The sequence below is a fragment of the Chiloscyllium plagiosum genome, unplaced genomic scaffold (genome assembly GCF_037043375.1).
Source record: "Chiloscyllium plagiosum isolate Xiang-an unplaced genomic scaffold, Cpla_swu_hap1 HiC_scaffold_17, whole genome shotgun sequence".
Taxonomy (NCBI): domain Eukaryota; kingdom Metazoa; phylum Chordata; class Chondrichthyes; order Orectolobiformes; family Hemiscylliidae; genus Chiloscyllium; species Chiloscyllium plagiosum.
Genome location: NW_028270155.1, coordinates 49,153,432 through 49,171,827, shown reverse-complemented (window position 1 = coordinate 49,171,827; position 18,396 = coordinate 49,153,432). Strand labels below are relative to the sequence as shown.

Sequence of the window (18,396 nt, the reverse complement as noted above, 5' to 3'; positions counted from 1 at the left end):
AACGCGCGGGAGAGAGAACGCGCGGGAGAGAGAACGCGCGGGAGAGAGAACGCGCGGGAGAGAGAACGCGCGGGAGAGAGAACGCGCGGGAGAGAGAACGCGCGGGAGAGAGAACGCGCGGGAGAGAAAGAGCAAGAGCGCGGGAGAGAGAGAGCACGCGCGCGGGAGAGAGAGAGAGCGCGCGCGGGAGAGAGAGAGAGCGCGCGCGGGAGAGAGAGAGAGCGCTGCGCGGGAGAGAGAGAGAGCGCGCGCGGGAGAGAGAGAGAGCGCGCGCGGGAGAGAGAGAGAGCGCGCGCGGGAGAGAGAGAGCGCGTGCGGGAGAGAGAGAGAGCGCGCGCGGGAGAGAGAGAGAGAGCGCGCGCGGGAGAGAGAGAGAGAGCGCGCGCGGGAGAGAGAGAGAGAGAGCGCGCGCGGGAGAGAGAGAGAGAGAGCGCGCGCGGGAGAGAGAGAGAGCGCGGGAGAGAGAGCGCGCGGGAGAGAGATCGCGCGGGAGAGAGAGCGCGCGGGAGAGAGAGCGCGCGGGAGAGAGATCGCGCGGGAGAGAGAGCGCGCGGGAGAGAGAGAGCGCGCGGGAGAGAGAGCGCGCGGGAGAGTGAGCGCGCGCGGGAGAGAGTGAGCGCGCGCGGGAGAGAGTGAGCGCGGGAGAGAGAGAGTGAGCGCGCGCGGGGAGAGAGTGAGCGCGCGCGGGAGAGAGTGAGCGCGCGCGGGAGAGAGTGAGCGCGCGGGAGAGGGAGCGCGCGGGAGAGGGAGCGCGCGGGAGAGGGAGCGCGCGGGAGAGGGAGCGCGCGGGAGAGGGAGCGCGCGGGAGAGAGAACGCGCGGGAGAGAGAACGCGCGGGAGAGAGAACGCGCGGGAGAGAGAACGCGCGGGAGAGAGAACGCGCGGGAGAGAGAACGCGCGGGAGAGAGAACGCGCGGGAGAGAGAACGCGCGGGAGAGAGAACGCGCGGGAGAGAGAACGCGCGGGAGAGAGAACGCGCGGGAGAGAAAGAGCAAGAGCGCGGGAGAGAAAGAGCAAGAGCGCGGGAGAGAGAGAGCACGCGCGCGGGAGAGAAAGAGCGCGTGCGGGAGAGAGAGAGAGCGCGCGCGGGAGAGAGAGAGAGCGCGCGCGGGAGAGAGAGAGAGAGCGCGCGCGGGAGAGAGAGAGAGCGCGCGCGGGAGAGAGAGAGAGCGCGCGCGGGAGAGAGAGAGCGCGCGCGGGAGAGAGAGAGAGAGAGCGCGCGCGGGAGAGAGAGAGCGCGCGCGGGAGAGAGAGAGCGCGCGCGGGAGAGAGAGAGAGCGCGCGGGAGAGAGAGAGAGCGCGCGGGAGAGAGAGAGAGCGCGCGGGAGAGAGAGAGAGCGCGCGGGAGAGAGAGAGAGCGCGCGGGAGAGAGAGCGCGCGGGAGAGAGCGCGCGCGGGAGAGAGCGCGCGCGGGAGAGAGCGCGCGCGGGAGAGAGCGCTCGGGAGAGAGAGCGCGCGGGAGAGAGAGCGCGCGGGAGAGAGAGCGCGCGGGAGAGAGAGCGCGCGGCAGAGAGAGCGCGCGGCAGAGAGCGCGCGCGGGAGAGAGTGAGCGCGCGCGGGAGAGAGTGAGCGCGCGCTGGAGAGAAAGCGCGCGCGCGGGAGAGAGAGCGCGCGGGAGAGAGAGAGCGCGCGGGAGAGAGAGAGCGCGCGGGAGAGAGAGCGCGCGCGGGAGAGAGAGAGCGCGCGGGAGAGAGAGAGCGCGCGGGAGAGAGAGAGCGCGCGGGAGAGAGAGAGCGCGCGGGAGAGAGAGATCGCGCGGGAGAGGGCGCGCGCACGGGAGAGGGCGCGCGCACGGGAGAGGGCGCGCGCACGGGAGAGGGCGCGCGCACGGGAGAGAGAGCGCGCACGGGAGAGAGAGCGCGCACGGGAGAGAGAGCGCGCACGGGAGAGAGAGCGCGCACGGGAGAGAGAGCGCGCACGGGAGAGAGAGCGCGCACGGGAGAGAGAGCGCGCACGGGAGAGAGAGCGCGCACGGGAGAGAGAGCGCGCACGGGAGAGCGCGCACAGGAGAGAGAGAGCGCACAGGAGAGAGAGCGCGCAGTAGAGAGAGCGCGCAGTAGAGAGAGCGCGCGACAGAGAGCACGAGAGAGAGTGCGCGCGAGAGAGAGCAAGAGAGATCGCGCACAAGAGAATTAGGCTAATAGGAAAGTTCAAAATAAAATGAAATTTCCCAATTTCCAACCGCTAAAATTCAAAAACGAGCAGCTTTCAAAACTAGAGATGTTAATTACTGCCAAGCAACATTTCTGGCCATGTTAACTGTGTATTCTATTTGAAATTGACAAAATCAATTTTCTGTGGTGAATTTAGTTCTTACATTCTGTACAAACACAACAATTTTACACAATTCAAATGACGAAACAAGCAGCAAGACATCATTTTTTGCTAAAGTGATGTTGAGATGGCATACCTCCACCATCAGTTTTTGGATTTCTCTGTTTCGCTGTATATGTCTTGCTCACCTGAATTTGCTACAGCATTCATTTATAAGTTTGTAAATTTTGATCCATCATTTCTAGGTTATTCTACTGCTTCCACTCAGCACAACTGACTTGTGTTATGTTGGTAGGGTAGATGGTGGGAGGGTGGTTGTGGGAGCAGGCAGAAGAAACAGTGGGACAGTGGAGATTTTTAACTCTAATCTCCAATGGTGATAATGAGATATTGACAGTTTGTTACAAAAGAAACATGTCTTGCAGTTACAAATTCATAAAACTGTTTTGCCATGTATAATAAAAGAGTTACCTTTTTGGCATTTCTTCTATTTATAACAGGTACACGTTCGTCTCCAGTCAGACTTTTGACATCTATTTTGTTAGGGTTTCTGCATCGATGTCTTTTTTGCTTTGGTCTATCAGCCAAAATTTCAGTTTTAACAATTTTCTGAAATAAATGGAAAGAGTTAAAAGCTATGAAACACTACTGTTGCAATGCGAGTCAAACATCTGAAATAATATCAAATGTCAGATTAAGGCATAGAAATATTGCAAATTGGTATAATCATACACTAGCATTACATAGTAGCTAAAATATATATCAAGCTCCCCACTGCACAATGTAGAACTGTATCAATTTGATGCAATTAAGCATGGGCAGCACAGGGTCCCAGCTTCAATTCCAGCCTCGGGTGACTGTGTGGAGCTTGCACATTCTCCCAGTGTCTGCGTGGGTTTCCTCCGGGTGCTCTGGTTTCTTCCCACATCACAAAGATGTGCAGGTCAAGTGAATTGGCCAAGCTAAATTGCCCATAGTGTTAGGTACATTAGTGAGAGGGAAATGGGTCTTGGTGGGCTACTCTTCGGAGGGTCAGTGTGGACTGGTTGGGCCAAAGGGCCTGTTTCCACACTGTAGGTAATCTAATCTAAATATCTGGCACTAGAGTTAGAAAAGTATAACTTCTTTCAGTGACAGTATATAACTGTTCAAAAACATTCAGCTACTGGTGTTTATACATCTTATTCATCATAAGGAACCTTCCCACCTGTATTTCTGGACTGCACAGATTTACTTGCATTTCTACTTTTGCAAATGCTTACTGGAACGTGCGATGACACATCCGCCACATAGTCTGGATGCTCCTTGAGCCACTCTTCTAAATCCCTTCTTTTTGGAGCATCCTCTCCTGTGAGTCTTGTGCCATTTTTCACATTAATAACTGAAACAGGACTATCAACATCAAGTTGCCCTTGAGATACACCGAGAGCTGCCTCTGCATTGGTTAACTCAACATTAGCCTGTGTAGAGAAACAGCTATAATAAGTGTGCAGAAATTTCCAATAGTTATTATAGTGCAGTTTACAATTATTACTAGAATGCTCTGCAGATTTCACTACACTGTTTAGTTTGTTCAGAGAGACTCTTGGAATATTACAATCAAGAAATTTTAAAATTTCTCAGTAATACCCGTTTGGGGATACAGAAAACTATAAAATACAACCTGAGTTGCGGAGTTAATAAAGTTGCTGAATAGGCATGTAGCTGGCAAATACATTTTGATATAAATAAACGAAGAGCAGTTCAGCTTGGTAGGAAGATAGAGGGCATATTCTTTGCAGAAAATAGCACTAAAAAACATGGCAATGACCGAAAATTGCCACTTGGATCTCCCAATGCAGGCAAAATCCAACCTTTATGCTTTATGTAAATGATTTCTAGATTTAATTTTATTCTATGTACTGAGACACAGTGAAAAGTATTGTTTGGCATGCTATACAGGCGAATCATATCACATATAAGGACATCAGAGTAAAAGAATGCAGAATATAGTGTTACAGCCACAAAGGAATTGCAGAGAAAGTGCAACTTAAATGAGAGGTCTGTTCACATTTCTGAAAACAGTGGGGAAGAAGCTGTTCTTGAACCTGTTAGTAGCTATTTTCAAAGTTTTGCATCTTTTGCCTTACAGAAGAGGGTGGAAGAGAATGTGACCAGGGTGGGAGAGAGGCCATACAGCAAGAAATACAGATGGAATCAATGGAAGGGAGGCTGGTTTGTGTGGTGGACTGAGCTGTGTTCATTAGTCTCTGTAATTTTTTGCAGATGTAACCAGATCTGCATTCACTCAGACTGCAAGCCTGAGCAAGATGCGCTTAAAGTTAGTCTACACCTCTTAAAAGCCAAGACATATTCTAGCAGTAGCAGAGGCTGGAACTGATAGTACAAAAGTGTGGCAGCTAGATGAACATTGAGTTTTGACGCAACACGTCAAAGAGATTTTGAGTGCCGTCCCTGAAACATTTACCAATGTAAAAGGATGAGCCAATGCCTTCTACCAGCAAAATACTAGACTGTTTTTCACACAAACTCTCAGATAATTACACTAGCAGAGTGAAACCCCACAAACAGTAATAATGACCTCATACGGAGGTCAATAAAGGAACCATTAAATGCGACTACCAAAGCAGCACCAGTAGACTCACCGTTCAAACCCTCCAACTCGACTATCAACAACTTTCATTATTCATGACTCAAACCTAACACTTGTGTCTCACTTACATACAGCACAGCTACAAGTCTCTCACATACCTCACAGCTTGCACACATTGTTGTTTACTTATCACTTGCAAAACAACATGGCATACGCAGTAGGCAAGTGTTAACTGGCATGAGATGGTAGGTTGCATGTTCTTACACCCAAAGATGAAGAGAGTGGGTACTATCATTTGGCATGATCGAGTCCATGGTCAGTTGTGGAACTGAAATCTGAGGCTTACAGCATGTTCACAATTTAAATCTCTCATTCTTGTTCCTGTTCATCTTTCAGTCTCTCCTGATTCACAAACAGATGGTGCAAACCTCTAGTTTCCACCATCATTTTCTGTATCAGCACATATCTATCTATCTATCTATCCCTGTGCAATTCTCTTCTCTGACATTCTTTTTTCAGCAAACCAAGAATTGCAAACTAGATGGAAAAAGTGGTGTGGTTACAGCAGCAAGATAATCTTGAGGAAGAACTGGGCCTCAGAACTGTAGCCACCTGCTCAGATACTGACAGTGTGTCATTTAAAGGATAGGATAAAGATGAGATCTGTAAATAGTGAGCAATGTTTCCATTAAGGTGTGCAACTATGCAGCAGCCTAGAAAGTACCAAACGAGCCTTGTTGTATGAAGAATAACACAAATAGGCAGCTGAGGTAAATAAATTTAACGAGACTACACAGAGCAACTAAATATTAAGGGGAACATAGCTGTTACGATGCCAGACACAAATAATTAAAGCCCAATGATGGAACAAGGGTAATACAAAGTGACAGCTTACTGGACAGCAAGTTTGTAAGCATTCTTCCACTTCTTGTATGAGAGTGGAAACTGAGAAATATATACACTGAAATACATGGCATATTTGCAGGCATGTCAAAAAGCTTGCAGTCACTATCTGGAAACACGGAGGAGTCCAGAATCACTTGACATGGAATGTTGCAGACCGAAGCATCATGCCTGACGATTGACATTTCAGCTGCTTCTTTTCTACTTGGCAGAAGTTATCCATGGTCTGAGTTGTGCACGAATAAATCTGACTGAAGTCATTCAAAACCACCTTGCTGCTATTCAGGCTCACAACACTGCTAACAGACACCAGAGTGCTAAGTTCTGTGTGAAGTGTGCAATCTGTTTTCCAACAAGTACTAAGATTGCTGAGATGCTGTCCCTTAGAAGTGGCCAAAGTGTAAAGCCCTAACTACTTGTGGGCGGCACGGTGGCACAGTGGTTAGCACTGCTGCCTCACAGCGCCAGAGACCCGGGTTCAATTCCCGCCTCAGGCGACTGTCTGTGTGGAGTTTGCACGTTCTCCCCGTGTCTGCGTGGGTTTCCTCCGGGTGCTCCGGTTTCCTCCCACAGTCCAAAGATGTGCAGGTCAGGTGAATTGGCCATGCTAAATTGCCCGTAGTGTTTGGTAAGGGGTAAATGTAAGGGTATGGGTAGATTGCGCTTTGGCGGGTCGGTGTGGACTTGTTGGGCCGAAGAGCCTGTTTCCACACTAAGTAATCTAATCTAAAAAAACTACTTGTCCCCACAGGATAATCGTATTAGTTTTCTTACGACTACCACAAACCAGTGCCCTTGCTGTTGCCTGACAATCAGCCGGCCCAACTGCTGACAACTATGCTAAGAAGACACACTACAAAGTCAGAGGTTTTATTCTCAGCAGCAAGAGGTCAACTTGAAAGCCGCAAACACCATCTCTAACACTGATCATTCGCAGCCTTCTGTCAGTTATGCTGCAACCACTGGGGTAGCAATGTGAGAGAGCACTAGGACAGACACTAAGAAAATATACGAGAGTGTCAGGAGATTTATATATCAAGAAATGTCAGATATTTTGTAATGAAGTTGGTTTGGATTGTTGTGTTTTTACTTTGTGGCCACAAGGTTGCTGTGATGGTCTGTTACACAGGGACGGTGCTGAATTAAGGACTGTTTAATGTTTAGTCTTATTGGATGACTCAATTGCAGACAGCTCATCCAGAAAAGGGATTTGACGGTTGTCTGTTCTCATGCTCAACTTTTTGTGCACCGTATACCTGATAGTAAAGGCTGTGACCTCATGATGACAAGGATGTGCAGGACACTTAGTACATGCTCAGACTGCAGACCAGAGTGGTTCAGGCAACAGAAATGTTATTCAAAACATTAGAATGGTCTGCATGATCACAGTATGTATGGCTTTAAATGTGTGTATGCTACATGTGGGTGTGTAGGCTGTGCACTGAATATTTGAATCAGTGATTGACTTGTTACTCATTAGTTGCAGAATGATCGCAGAATCCATGAGTGGAGTCCTTTTTGGCTGCAGTACATTTGAATTTACTTGTGGCATTCACAAAAGTGTGTGTGCACTAAGTGTCACCCTATACAACATGATCAACATTATTTGAGTGATGCCATGAATTTGCTCCATCTTGTTCTCTCTGGCAAAATAAAATGAAACTTATTTAACTCTACTTGCAATCAAACCTTTGGTAATATCTGTAATTTAACAATGGATAGTAAACTGGCAGATGGTGTAAATATTGTCTGTTACAGATCAGGGGTTCATTGGTAGAAGATGATAAATCACCACAGTCACATTTAAATGCACTGATGTCATCCTCACCCTGCTCACTGCCTATAATTCGGACAGTAGGAGTTGGTAGATTTCAGTGAATATCTCTCTGGTAAAGTGGAGGTGTCTTACACACATTTTCCACAGCTGATTTCTCCTTGCAAAACCTGGATGGATACAGTCTCCTGCTGAGAGGTTTTCTCCCAATCTCTCTTTGAGTAGCATGTCCTCCCTCCCCCATGTCCATTCATTCTCCCTCTGGTGCTGTAGTTCAAGGGGCATACAAATTACAATGACTATATTCAGGGTTCTGAAGAGCCGTCATACATTAACTTTGTTTCTCTCTCCAAAAGATGACACCAGACCTGCCATGTTACGCCAGCATTCTCTGCTGACTATGTCAGGGTGCAAGTGTTCTGAGAATCCTTAAAATAACAGAAGGATTTTTTGATGGATTTGAATGAAAAAGGGTCAAATGGGATGCATGGACATTCTGCTACAAATTTGTAATAATACTTGGAAATAACAAAGCTTTTCCAGGATATGTTTGTTAATTGTCTTGCTTGTTGAACCTTGTGCTGCCCTTCATGCAAATGTTTAATGGTATGACCTTTGATTTTGACTAGCTAATATTCTAGCCTCAAAATTAAAAGCTGAGGGCAAACAAAAAGCCTACCTTCCCAAGTTGCTAAATGCTGTACCAGTGCTTGAATTCACAATGAATTTCAAATGTTAAGAACAAGTCTTGCCTTGAGATTAAGATGGCCTACTTGGCTCATTGCAACCCTTACTTCCATTGTTCTCTGCAGTTAGTGAATCCATGAAATTTATGACAATCATTACATCAATGTTTATAATTTTATCACTGCTTGTTTTAATGGCTTGAGGTAGAAAGCATCAGTTATAGATATATGCCAGTCTTATTTTAACCCATATCTTTTTAAAAAAGGCATTAAATCTATTCTCGTTTCCCTTGACTTGTTTTCAAGAGCTCATACACTACTAGTATTCTTTCATGAGATGAAATATCACTGACAAGCCAGCATTTATTGTCCTAATCACTTTTGATGAGAGTGGCTTGGCTGGCCATTTCAGAGTTAAGAGGAAATGTTACACTGTGGGTCTAGAAATATAATTTCCTGCCCAACACAGAAACCATTAGAAGTGGCTTCTCAAAATAATGCAATATATTCATAATTCTTCAATTCTGAGGCAATGTTTCAATTCCATATGCTGATAATCAATTGAATTTAAAATTTAACCAGCTATTGCAGTGGGATTTGAACCCATTTCCTAGGGGTCTCTGGATTATTAGTCCAGTGACATTAACGCTAACACCTTTCCTCCCTCTTCTTTCACTGTGAAAGGCATTCAAAATACTCATCTACAACAACTCAGTAATTTCCTCAGCATCCATATCCACAAAAATGTACAGCTATTTCATAATTATGAATTCATAATTCTTGTGAGTCCAATAAAAAAATTGGACTAAAAATGCTCAGAGCATTAATTAATCACCTAAAAGAGTATCTGTGAACCTTGGTCTCTGCTTTAATCGCTCATCAGAAGCAAATGTACCACTGAAGTAGCAAGGAAAAATGTTAGTGTTTTGATGTAATGAACTGAACATAGCTGCTTTGAACAATGTAACATTTTATAACAGGGCAAAAATAATGAAAGGGATCTATCCTGCTTGGCAAAGCATGACACTTGTTTGCACTCATTCTAACATCAGTTACAACAATCATATAGAAATCCAATACCAAGATATTGCCTGAAAGAAGGCAAAGTTAACGAGGCAATATAGGTAAATGAGATTATGCAAGAAAAAATAGCTTTTACATCTTTTGATTTCACAGTGAATCTTCTTGACAGACATTATTCCTACAAATAACTCTATCATAATGTTGCAAAACACATGTAAACTTACAGGTTGTACTGATTTGCTTCGGTTCATGAAGAGGATGTCCATTCCTTCCACATTTTTTTTCCGTCCTCTTCTCTTTTTAACAATTGGCTGGCCGTCCAATAGGACCCCATTTGTACAGTGTCTTGAGATCTGCTGTGAAGTACCTGCTAATGCTGATTTGGGATCTGAGATCACTGTGGAGGTGTTGCCAGGCAAACTGGAATTGAATAATACCAACGGTGGCAAAGAGTTGGAGCTCCCAGCTCCCCGTAAAGATTTGGAAAGGTCCACAGCCAATTCCTGGCTGCTGTCAGAAGCAGAATACAAATCATGCAACCGTGCCATGTATTGTTGCTGATCCGAAGTTCCTTCTTCAGCCTCAAGTCCTCTTTTCTGACTGAGTCTTTGTTTCTGAAAAGTTAACTTCAATCCACCTTCCTATTAAAACAAATTTTAATATCAGAAAAATTATCTGATAGGTGTCCAATCTAACTTTCCTGCTGAAACTTTATTTGTCAAAATTTGGTGGTTGGAGGACATACTTTAACTGCATTTGGCTTAAAATATAAACACAATCACTCAAATATATATACAAATGTGCACACACAGACATATCCTACAAACATTTAGGCATTTTACGTTTCAGAGGAGAATTGCAACTGTGTTGCATGTTTAAAATGCCCAGTTGTAATTAGCAACCTGTTATAGGTTAAGTAAAAGTTTGTATCAATTAGTCATTATTTGAGATTCACACAATTAGTTTTTCTTTGACAACGTTGTCCTTTGTCAAAATCTGGTACATCAACCTAATGACCATTCTTCATGTCTGAGTTCAGACAGAGTGCACAATTGGCTGACCTATGAAAAATAAGCTATAATAACATGATGAATTGATACATCACGATTTATGATTAACCCATTATAGGCTGAGGGGACAATCTTTTTTAAACTAATGAATACTTACATATTGAGACAATTGAACTCTTGATGTGCCTTTTCAGAATTTTAAAAAAGGAATGCTCCTTTAGCTTCTATATAACATGCACCATTGGGGAACAGACATAAACGACAACTCTGCAAGTGACCCATAACAGGGAGTGAGACAAGCCCAGACCAATTCTTGTTTGAAGTAGGTGAGAAACTATTCATGTTTTTGATTGCTTGATATTGTGGACACATCTTATGGGAAATAATATGTCATGTAGTTTCACCATATGCATAACTGTTTCACACCATTACATCTTAAATAGATTAATCCCAATGGAAAAGGTTGCCAAACTTACAGAAATTTTAAAAAAAGATTAATTGTTTGGATACTAATGAAAACAATCCAGAAAAAAAAAGCATGAGCGATTAAGAAACGAGATAGGGGCAAGAAAAGCTGACTGACTGACAGTTAAAATGATCTATTCAGATAACTAACAGTCTGCTAACTTTGCGATTGATATGAGAAAGCATGCAGACAATGCTGAAAATGGGCCATTTGGAGGTAGATTACACAATAAAGTGTTCTGTCCAGGGGTGGCAATCCTACTCCTGGAGCAAAGCTAAAAAAAAGGAAAATGATAAATTATTCAGCTCACCACCTCATGCTAACAAACACATGCAAAGTTTTCAAATCTGATAAATCAAATCAAAGTAACTTACATTTTTTTGCAAACTTAATAAACAAAGTTTGAGGAATTTATATTTATTTACAATGTCATATAGTTACTTTACACTCAACTGCTAAGTTATCACAGAGACCAGGGGAGTGGTTTTAATAAAAAACCTAGACTGGAGAATTTTAATAAAAACAAAATTGTAACTGAGATAAAAGGTTATTGTTCAAGACTTCCATCAATCCCAGAGGAAATAAATGGAGTTGTACTGTGAAAATCCATTGAAGAGTTTTAAAGCTAGAGAGCCTCATAAAAACCTTCTCAGATACACTTATCTGTTCCACAGGTATTATAATATTAAAATAATTATCAATGTGACTGCACACAACAAATGTTAAAATCGGATTACATGTTGAAGTTGTCAGCTCAGCACTGTGTCAGATAGCCCAATATTTACTGCTAATTGTGACACAAGGCATGAAGTAAATTAGCATGATTGGCTTTAAGTAGAAAACAAAAGCAGACTATTTGCCTTAAAAAGCAGAGAATTAAAACCAAAAAAGCTCTTTCTGCATTTACTACAACATATCATGCTGTGCCATCAACCCTTCAATCAAAACCATAAATTGTTCAATATTTAATAAGAATCCAGAGGTTCAAAGGCCTACAAACAGCAATAAACCACAAAATGCAAAGCATTAGGTAAGCACTGTTGCTAGGAAAGCCTTCAGAATTGCAAAGGGTAAAGCAGAAATAAAGATTTCAAAATGCTGCGTATTACAAATACAGCTCACATCTAAATAAACATACATTAAAATTAACAATGGTTATAAAGCACAAAGGAGTAATGTATATAAAGTGTGCGAAGGAAGTAGTTCAGAGTGAAAACGCTGCTCGCAGCCAGATGCGCAGTAGCATGCTGCACACTGCAAAGATCTGCAATTAGAATCAGATCTAACAGTAATAAAAAAGAACATACGTCATTGATTTTCACTGTAAACTCCTTTTCTCGCACATGCTTCTTCACCTTTGTGAACTGCGACAAGAGAGAATTATCTTCTTTAGCACCCTGGCTTCCCAATGTTACAGTAGCAGAATCACTGAAATTTCCCATGGCAGAAGGGCTATCCAGCAGTTTTGTTGTGTAAGAAGAGGTCACAGCGTTGTAATCATAACTTCTTCTTGATGGAATCCAATTTCCTTTCAACACTGCATGGCATATACTATCAATTCTGTTGATCATGACACGATCCTACATTAAAAAGAAATGAAACTTTAGAAATTTCTTGCAAATTCATTTCAATATTCTAAAATTATTTCCTCCTGGAAAATGTTTAGCCCATCAATTTAGAAACTAAAGAATATGAAATTTACAGCATTGCACTCTGTGCAAACTGGAAATGACTTAAATGATCCAAACTGAAGTTGTTGATTTCAGTACATACCTTTGGCCAGCAGGAGGCAGCAAACCTATGCCTTTCTTGGAGGAAGGGACCGTCAGGCTTTCCACTATCTGGCAGAAAGCTGTCTTGTGTCTCATCATGTGTGATGCTAAGAGATGCTACACTGTCTTCATCGTAAGTTTTCAAGTGCTGTGGGGGTTTGCCTTCAAAAGAAATGCAAATGATTTTATTAAACTATTATTTTAATATAGCACTAAAGGTTACAAATCACAGTTCTTAATTCACACTTACAGACCAACTTAATTATGCAAACGAAGTAGAGGATACGCAACTCAATTGCAGCTGATAATATTTATATTCAAATCAATTTGACCTTTATCCAATCCAAAAGAAAAATGTTTGAGCTCTGTTCAACTTTAATTTGGCATAAACAGGATTTAAATACTGCTATTTTCAGCTTTAGGAAGCTAAGGTGTCAGATGTAGCACAATAGAAAATCTGTTTTTCATGCTCAACTGGATGCTTATAATGCTTGTGTGTTACAGTGGCATTGATCTTGTAGGTGTCAGTAGTGAAATGTCCCAGTCTGACAGAGAATTGCTTTGTTGGCAAAGAAAAACATTAGACCACTGGTACCTTACATAACTGTTAATGTCACTTGATATCTTAAAACAGAAACATAGAATCAGGAGTGGTTATTCAACCATTTGGGCCTGTTCTGATAATCTAGGCCATGGCTGATCATCTACACCAATGCCATATTTCTGCACTATCCTATACCCCTTTGATGTTATTAGTAACAAGAAATCCATCAATCTGACTTAAATTTATTAAATGACAGCTTCCACAGGTCTTTAAGATAGAAAATTCCAAACATACCCACCCTTTGACTGAAGCAGCTCCTCATGATAATTCTAAACAGCTTGACCTTTACTTGTGTCTCCTAGTTTCTAGAGGAAAACAGCCTTTCTTGCACCTAAACAAGCTTTGTATTTTTCTATAAAATTACCTCCAATTTTTCTGGATTCCAGAGAATATAAATCCAATCTCGCTTCATTAGAAGAAATTCCACAATGCTAGGAATCAGTTTGGTGAACTTCCACTACAGTCCCTCTTTGGCAAGTATACCTTCCTTTAGTTAAGGTGCCAGATATGCACACAATTCTCCAGGTGCAATCTTTGTAACTATCCCAGATAATAAAAGCAAGGTATCTTTGCTCCAGTACTCAACTGCTCTACTGGTAAAAAGGTCAATATACCATTTGCCTTCCAAATTCCTAGCTTTAAGGTGACTTTTGAACAAAGGCATCTCGGTCCCTTTGGATATTGCACTTTCTAATCTCTCACCAGTTAAGAAATGCAGCTCAGCTCCTCTTACCAAAAAGAATAACCTCACCCTTACCGACATTACATTCTAGGAGAAAGTGAGGACTGCAGATGCTGGAGATCAGAGCTGAAAAATGTGTTGCTGGAAAAGCATACAGGTCAGGCAGCATGGTTGTCTTTGCTAATCTTTTCCTTTTTACACATCTACAGAAGCTTTTACAATCAGTTTTTATATTTCTTAGTAATTTAGTCACATTTTATTCTCATGATCAACTTGTTAGTTCACCTTTGCTGAATTCTCTGAATTCATTTACTTTTATCTGACTACTTTATAAGATTCTACCTTTGATTTAAGCATCTGACATGCTCTTTCTGTCTCACTCAGTCTATACAATTCCTCCTGAAAACTCTTTGCATTCTCACAAATTCCATTCTCACCAGGTTTTGTATCATCTGCAAACTTGGAAATAACTGGCCCCATGATTGAAACAGACATTGATATAACAGTTGGGGCCTCAAGTACTGAGACTTGTGGTAACTCTTTAAACAGTGAAGTTATATTTACAGCCTTTCAATCTGCAGGCACTATTGCAGAATCGAAATATTTTTGAAAGATGATCAGCAATACATCCACCATCTCTGTTGTCATCTCTTACAACACTATGGTGCAGAATAAAAGGATCCTGGGTATTTGTTAACTTTCAGTCCCATTAAATTTCATTAATACTACTTTTTTACTTACTAATTTCTTTCAGTTCCATACTCTCACCAAGCCCTTGGATGTCAATTATTTCAGGGAGACTTCTTGTATCCTCCCCTATGAAAACAAAGTACTTTGATAGCTGCTCTGCCTTTTCTCTATGTTCCATTATAAATTCTCTTGTCTTTACCCCTATAATGGAACCATGGTTGTCTTTGCTAATCTTTTCCTTTTTACATATCTATAGAAGCTTTTACAATCAGTTTTTATATTTCTTAGTAATTTAGTCACATTTTATTCTCATGATCAATTTGTTAGTTCACCTTTGCTGAACTCTCTGAATTCACAAACTTTTATCTGACAACTTTATAAGATTCTTCCTTTGATCTAATACAATTTTTAACTCCCCTTGTTATCTATGGTGCTTTTGTTTTCCCAGTGAGTACTTTTGCTTTAAAGTAATACATGCTTTTGCAAAGCAAGCATATTTTTAAACACTTAGCCACTGCTTGCCTACCAAACCTTTTAATGTATTTTCTCAATCCATCACAGCCACCTTTTTCCACAAACCTTGTAAAGTACCCTTGTTTCAATTTAAGTTCTGGAATTTCAGATTAAAATCTACCTTTTTGAAACTTAATGGAAAATTCTGTTACACTGTAGTCATTTTTCTTTACAAGATTATTAATTAGCTCTTTCTCACTGAATACTACTAGATGTAACACATTGTGTCCGAGTTGTTTCCTCAGTGTATTGCTTCAGAAAATCATCGTGAACACATTCCAGAAATTCTTCTTCCACTGCTGTCATTAGACTTAATCAGTCTATTTATAAATTTAAATCACCCATTATTATTGCACCCCTTATTTCCTGATTCATAAATGCCCTGCATTAATACTGCTATTTGATAGCGTATACTATCCATACGACTCTCACCAACAATTGTTGTTTCTTGTCTTAGCTCCACTCAAATAGATTCTACATCCTAATAACAAAAGCAAAATATTGCTGATGCTGGAAGTCTGAAACAAACACTGGAGAAATTCAGCAGGTCTGGCAGTATCTGTGGAGACAGAAACAGAGTCAACACTAAGTCAGGTATGACCCTTCTTCAGAACTGTTCTCAAGAACAGTCTTACCTGACTTGAAACTTGACTTTTTCTGATATTCTTGATGCTTGTTTCAGATTTTACATTGTGTTCTTGTCAGATATACTCTGTCCTTGATGTTCTGATCCTATCCCAGATCTACCTTGCCTCTTTTTCCTTTTTGCCTGTCCTTCCTCAATATCAAATATCCTTTAATATTCAGTTCCCAGGTTTGTAACCACATTTCTGGAACAGCAATGAAATTGCATTGGTTTATTTCAACATGTCCGATTAATTCACCTAGCTTGTTGCAAATTTTGCGTGTATTCAGATAAAGTGCTTTTAATTCTGCCTTAAATATACCACTGTTGTGTTTATTGACAATTGTTTCTAGGATTTGTTTCTGTTCCTCTACACTTTCAATTACTGCTTTTCTTCCTCCCATAATCAGTTTAATCTTTCACTTATTAGAATTCCCTCTGACTAACTAGTTAAAACTCCACCTCCTCCCCCCCCCCCCCCCCCCCCATAGCACTTGCAAATCTCACTACAAGGATATTAGCCCAGTCCTTTTAAAGTGCAACCCATCTTTCTTATACAGGTCCAATCTGCTTCAAAGCGAGTCCCACAGATGCAGAAATCTGTTCTTTCATGCTCACTCTTTCAAACCTCTTATTTCTAAACTCACTGGCATGTGGTACAGACATGCTTTTTTTTTTAATCACCTGCCTAGCTCTCTGAATTCTGCTTTCCAGGGCCTTATCCCACTTTCTACTCATACTGTGGTCTCAAATATTGCATTACTATTGAAAAATCCAACAGCAATATTTTCTTGTAAGAATGAAAACCATTTTTGGCAGCAGCTGCAGACAAATTTATCCATAATTTCCTGCATGATTCAGATCTGCTTCAACACCTCAATATGGCAAGGATCTCAGGCAGCAATTATATTGTTGCTCAAAATAAGGACAATATAAAGGCTTAACTAATAGAGACTGCACCATGTATATTGCTCATATCATGTACATATCTGAATTTCTATTCAAAGCTCAGTTTGTTGAATGCACGGTATCCATTATTTTAGCGAATTGTTATATAATTGCAATTGCTTCAATTTTAAACTTACACCACATCTAGATAATAGTTCTGAATGACTACTGAAATCTTTACTCTGATGACAGCAGTTTTCTAGCTGCATTTTAAAGACACTTTTGTCATTTAGGTCAATGCCTGACTGAGCAGAGGGTTTCAATTTGAGTCACTTACAACCTGCCGTGGTTTGCTTATCATCACTGTCACTATCACTATCATCAGAAGAGGACGATGAAGAGGAGGAGGAGGAGGAAGATGAAGAGGATGATGAGGACGAAGAGGATGACGACGACGAAGAGGAGGAGGAAGATGAGGATTGTGATGATGACGACGATGATGACGACGACGGTGAAGAAGAAGAAGAATTGTCTGAATCAGAGTCTGAATCGGAACTCGAATCAGAACGTCCTCTGTTCGCTTTCCGTTTGTTGTGTACAGAGTTTGGTGTAAGGGGTTGAGTCCTTGCTGCAACCATACATCCATCTGGATCTGGGTCCAGTTTAATGCCAGTCTTCTTTTCTAATCTGTTTTGTAGCTGAAAACCACCCACAGAATTCCAGTGTTCTGATTTCACTTTATTTTTAACCTCAGCGCGCATTGCATCTTCATCATCAGATGACTGTTCCTTTTTTACAACTATTGTTCTTTCGCACTTTGCAGTTTCAGTCTCAGGTTGACTTTTTTTATCTTGCAGCTTAGCTGGTAAATTAAGAGGTGAGGCTGAAGATGGATACTGAGGGTGCAAGAGTGGTGTGGAGCTCCTAGATTGTGTAACTTTGTTCTGGCTGAAGTTTCTTTGAGCCATCATAAAGGAAAGCTCTGAATCACAGAAAATGTGATAATCAGTCTTGCTGACACCATGTTTGGCTGCTCCAGTGAGCAATTCCTTATCATGCTTTCCACTCTCCCACCACTCTGGCAGATCTGGGCCTGGTTGGCACAACTGTAACCGTTCATCAAGCTGAGGATGTCGAAGTACTTGTTCCCGCACTTTACGGAGCAGCTCAATCCGATATAATGTCCTGGAAGCACGCTCCTCCGTAATAGGCTGTATGAAAATGGGTGGATCAAGAAGCTCTAGAGTGGAAAAATGAAAAAGATTCTCTGCAAGTTAATTTTACTTTGAATTCCCGTACTTAATATCAAGCATAAACAAATTCAACAATTTGAGTTTATATAGCAAATATTGTACTGTGCAGTTTATTTCAACTGTTCAGGGAATATGGGTGTCACTGACTGGGCTAGCATTTATTGCCTGTGACTAGTTGCTCTTGAGAAGGAAGTCGTGAGCTGCTTTTGTGAGCGAGCTTGCATGTGGTTTTTAAATTATGCCTTGCCCTGGCTTCTCATTTTATGCTATGTTGATTTATTAATTGAAAAAAGACTGTACTTTTTAAATTAATTGATAAAAGCTAATGCATGACTTTGCATGGCCTGAGGCTGAAGGTAGCAGATACAGTACAATAAATGGTTATTTCTCTGCAGATTCAGAGGTTTGCATTTATTGTTGCTACTAGGTATGTCTTGCTATCCTAATGCAACAATGTACATTTTCAATAATCACCACAGTACAATTGATGAGGTTCCATAATGTGAGGCTCAATGTAATAGTAATGATGCAAGATCTTTTCTTCAGAAATATTCCAAATTGAAAGCTAGTTTCAAATGGCAAGGATTAATGAGAAAGAACTCACAGCACTAGCTAACGAGTTGCTTGTGTTCGTTGAGCA

At 41.9% G+C, this 18,396-nt stretch overlaps 1 protein-coding gene across 6 annotated transcripts in view; it reads right to left on the bottom strand.

The window, feature by feature from the left end:
• Positions 1-2,235: 2,235 nt before the first annotated feature.
• Positions 2,236-18,396, bottom strand: part of chd9 (chromodomain helicase DNA binding protein 9) — a 242,429-nt gene continuing 226,268 nt past the window's right edge. For 3 of the 6 annotated variants that reach the window (XM_087995901.1, XM_087995900.1, XM_043706977.2), the window contains exons 30-35: positions 16,841-17,743; positions 12,503-12,663; positions 12,037-12,309; positions 9,478-9,894; positions 3,537-3,734; positions 2,239-2,883 (exon numbers count right to left, since the gene is read on the bottom strand). In XM_087995901.1, the coding sequence (XP_087852027.1) occupies positions 2,638-2,883; positions 3,537-3,734; positions 9,478-9,894; positions 12,037-12,309; positions 12,503-12,663; positions 16,841-17,743 (2,198 nt within the window). In that variant the 3' untranslated portion in view covers positions 2,239-2,637. Of the gene's footprint in view, positions 2,884-3,536; positions 3,735-9,477; positions 9,895-12,036; positions 12,310-12,502; positions 12,664-16,840; positions 17,744-18,396 lie in introns of all 6 variants that reach the window. The other 3 variants (XM_043706974.2, XM_043706975.2, XM_043706976.2) reach the window with 3 other exon arrangements.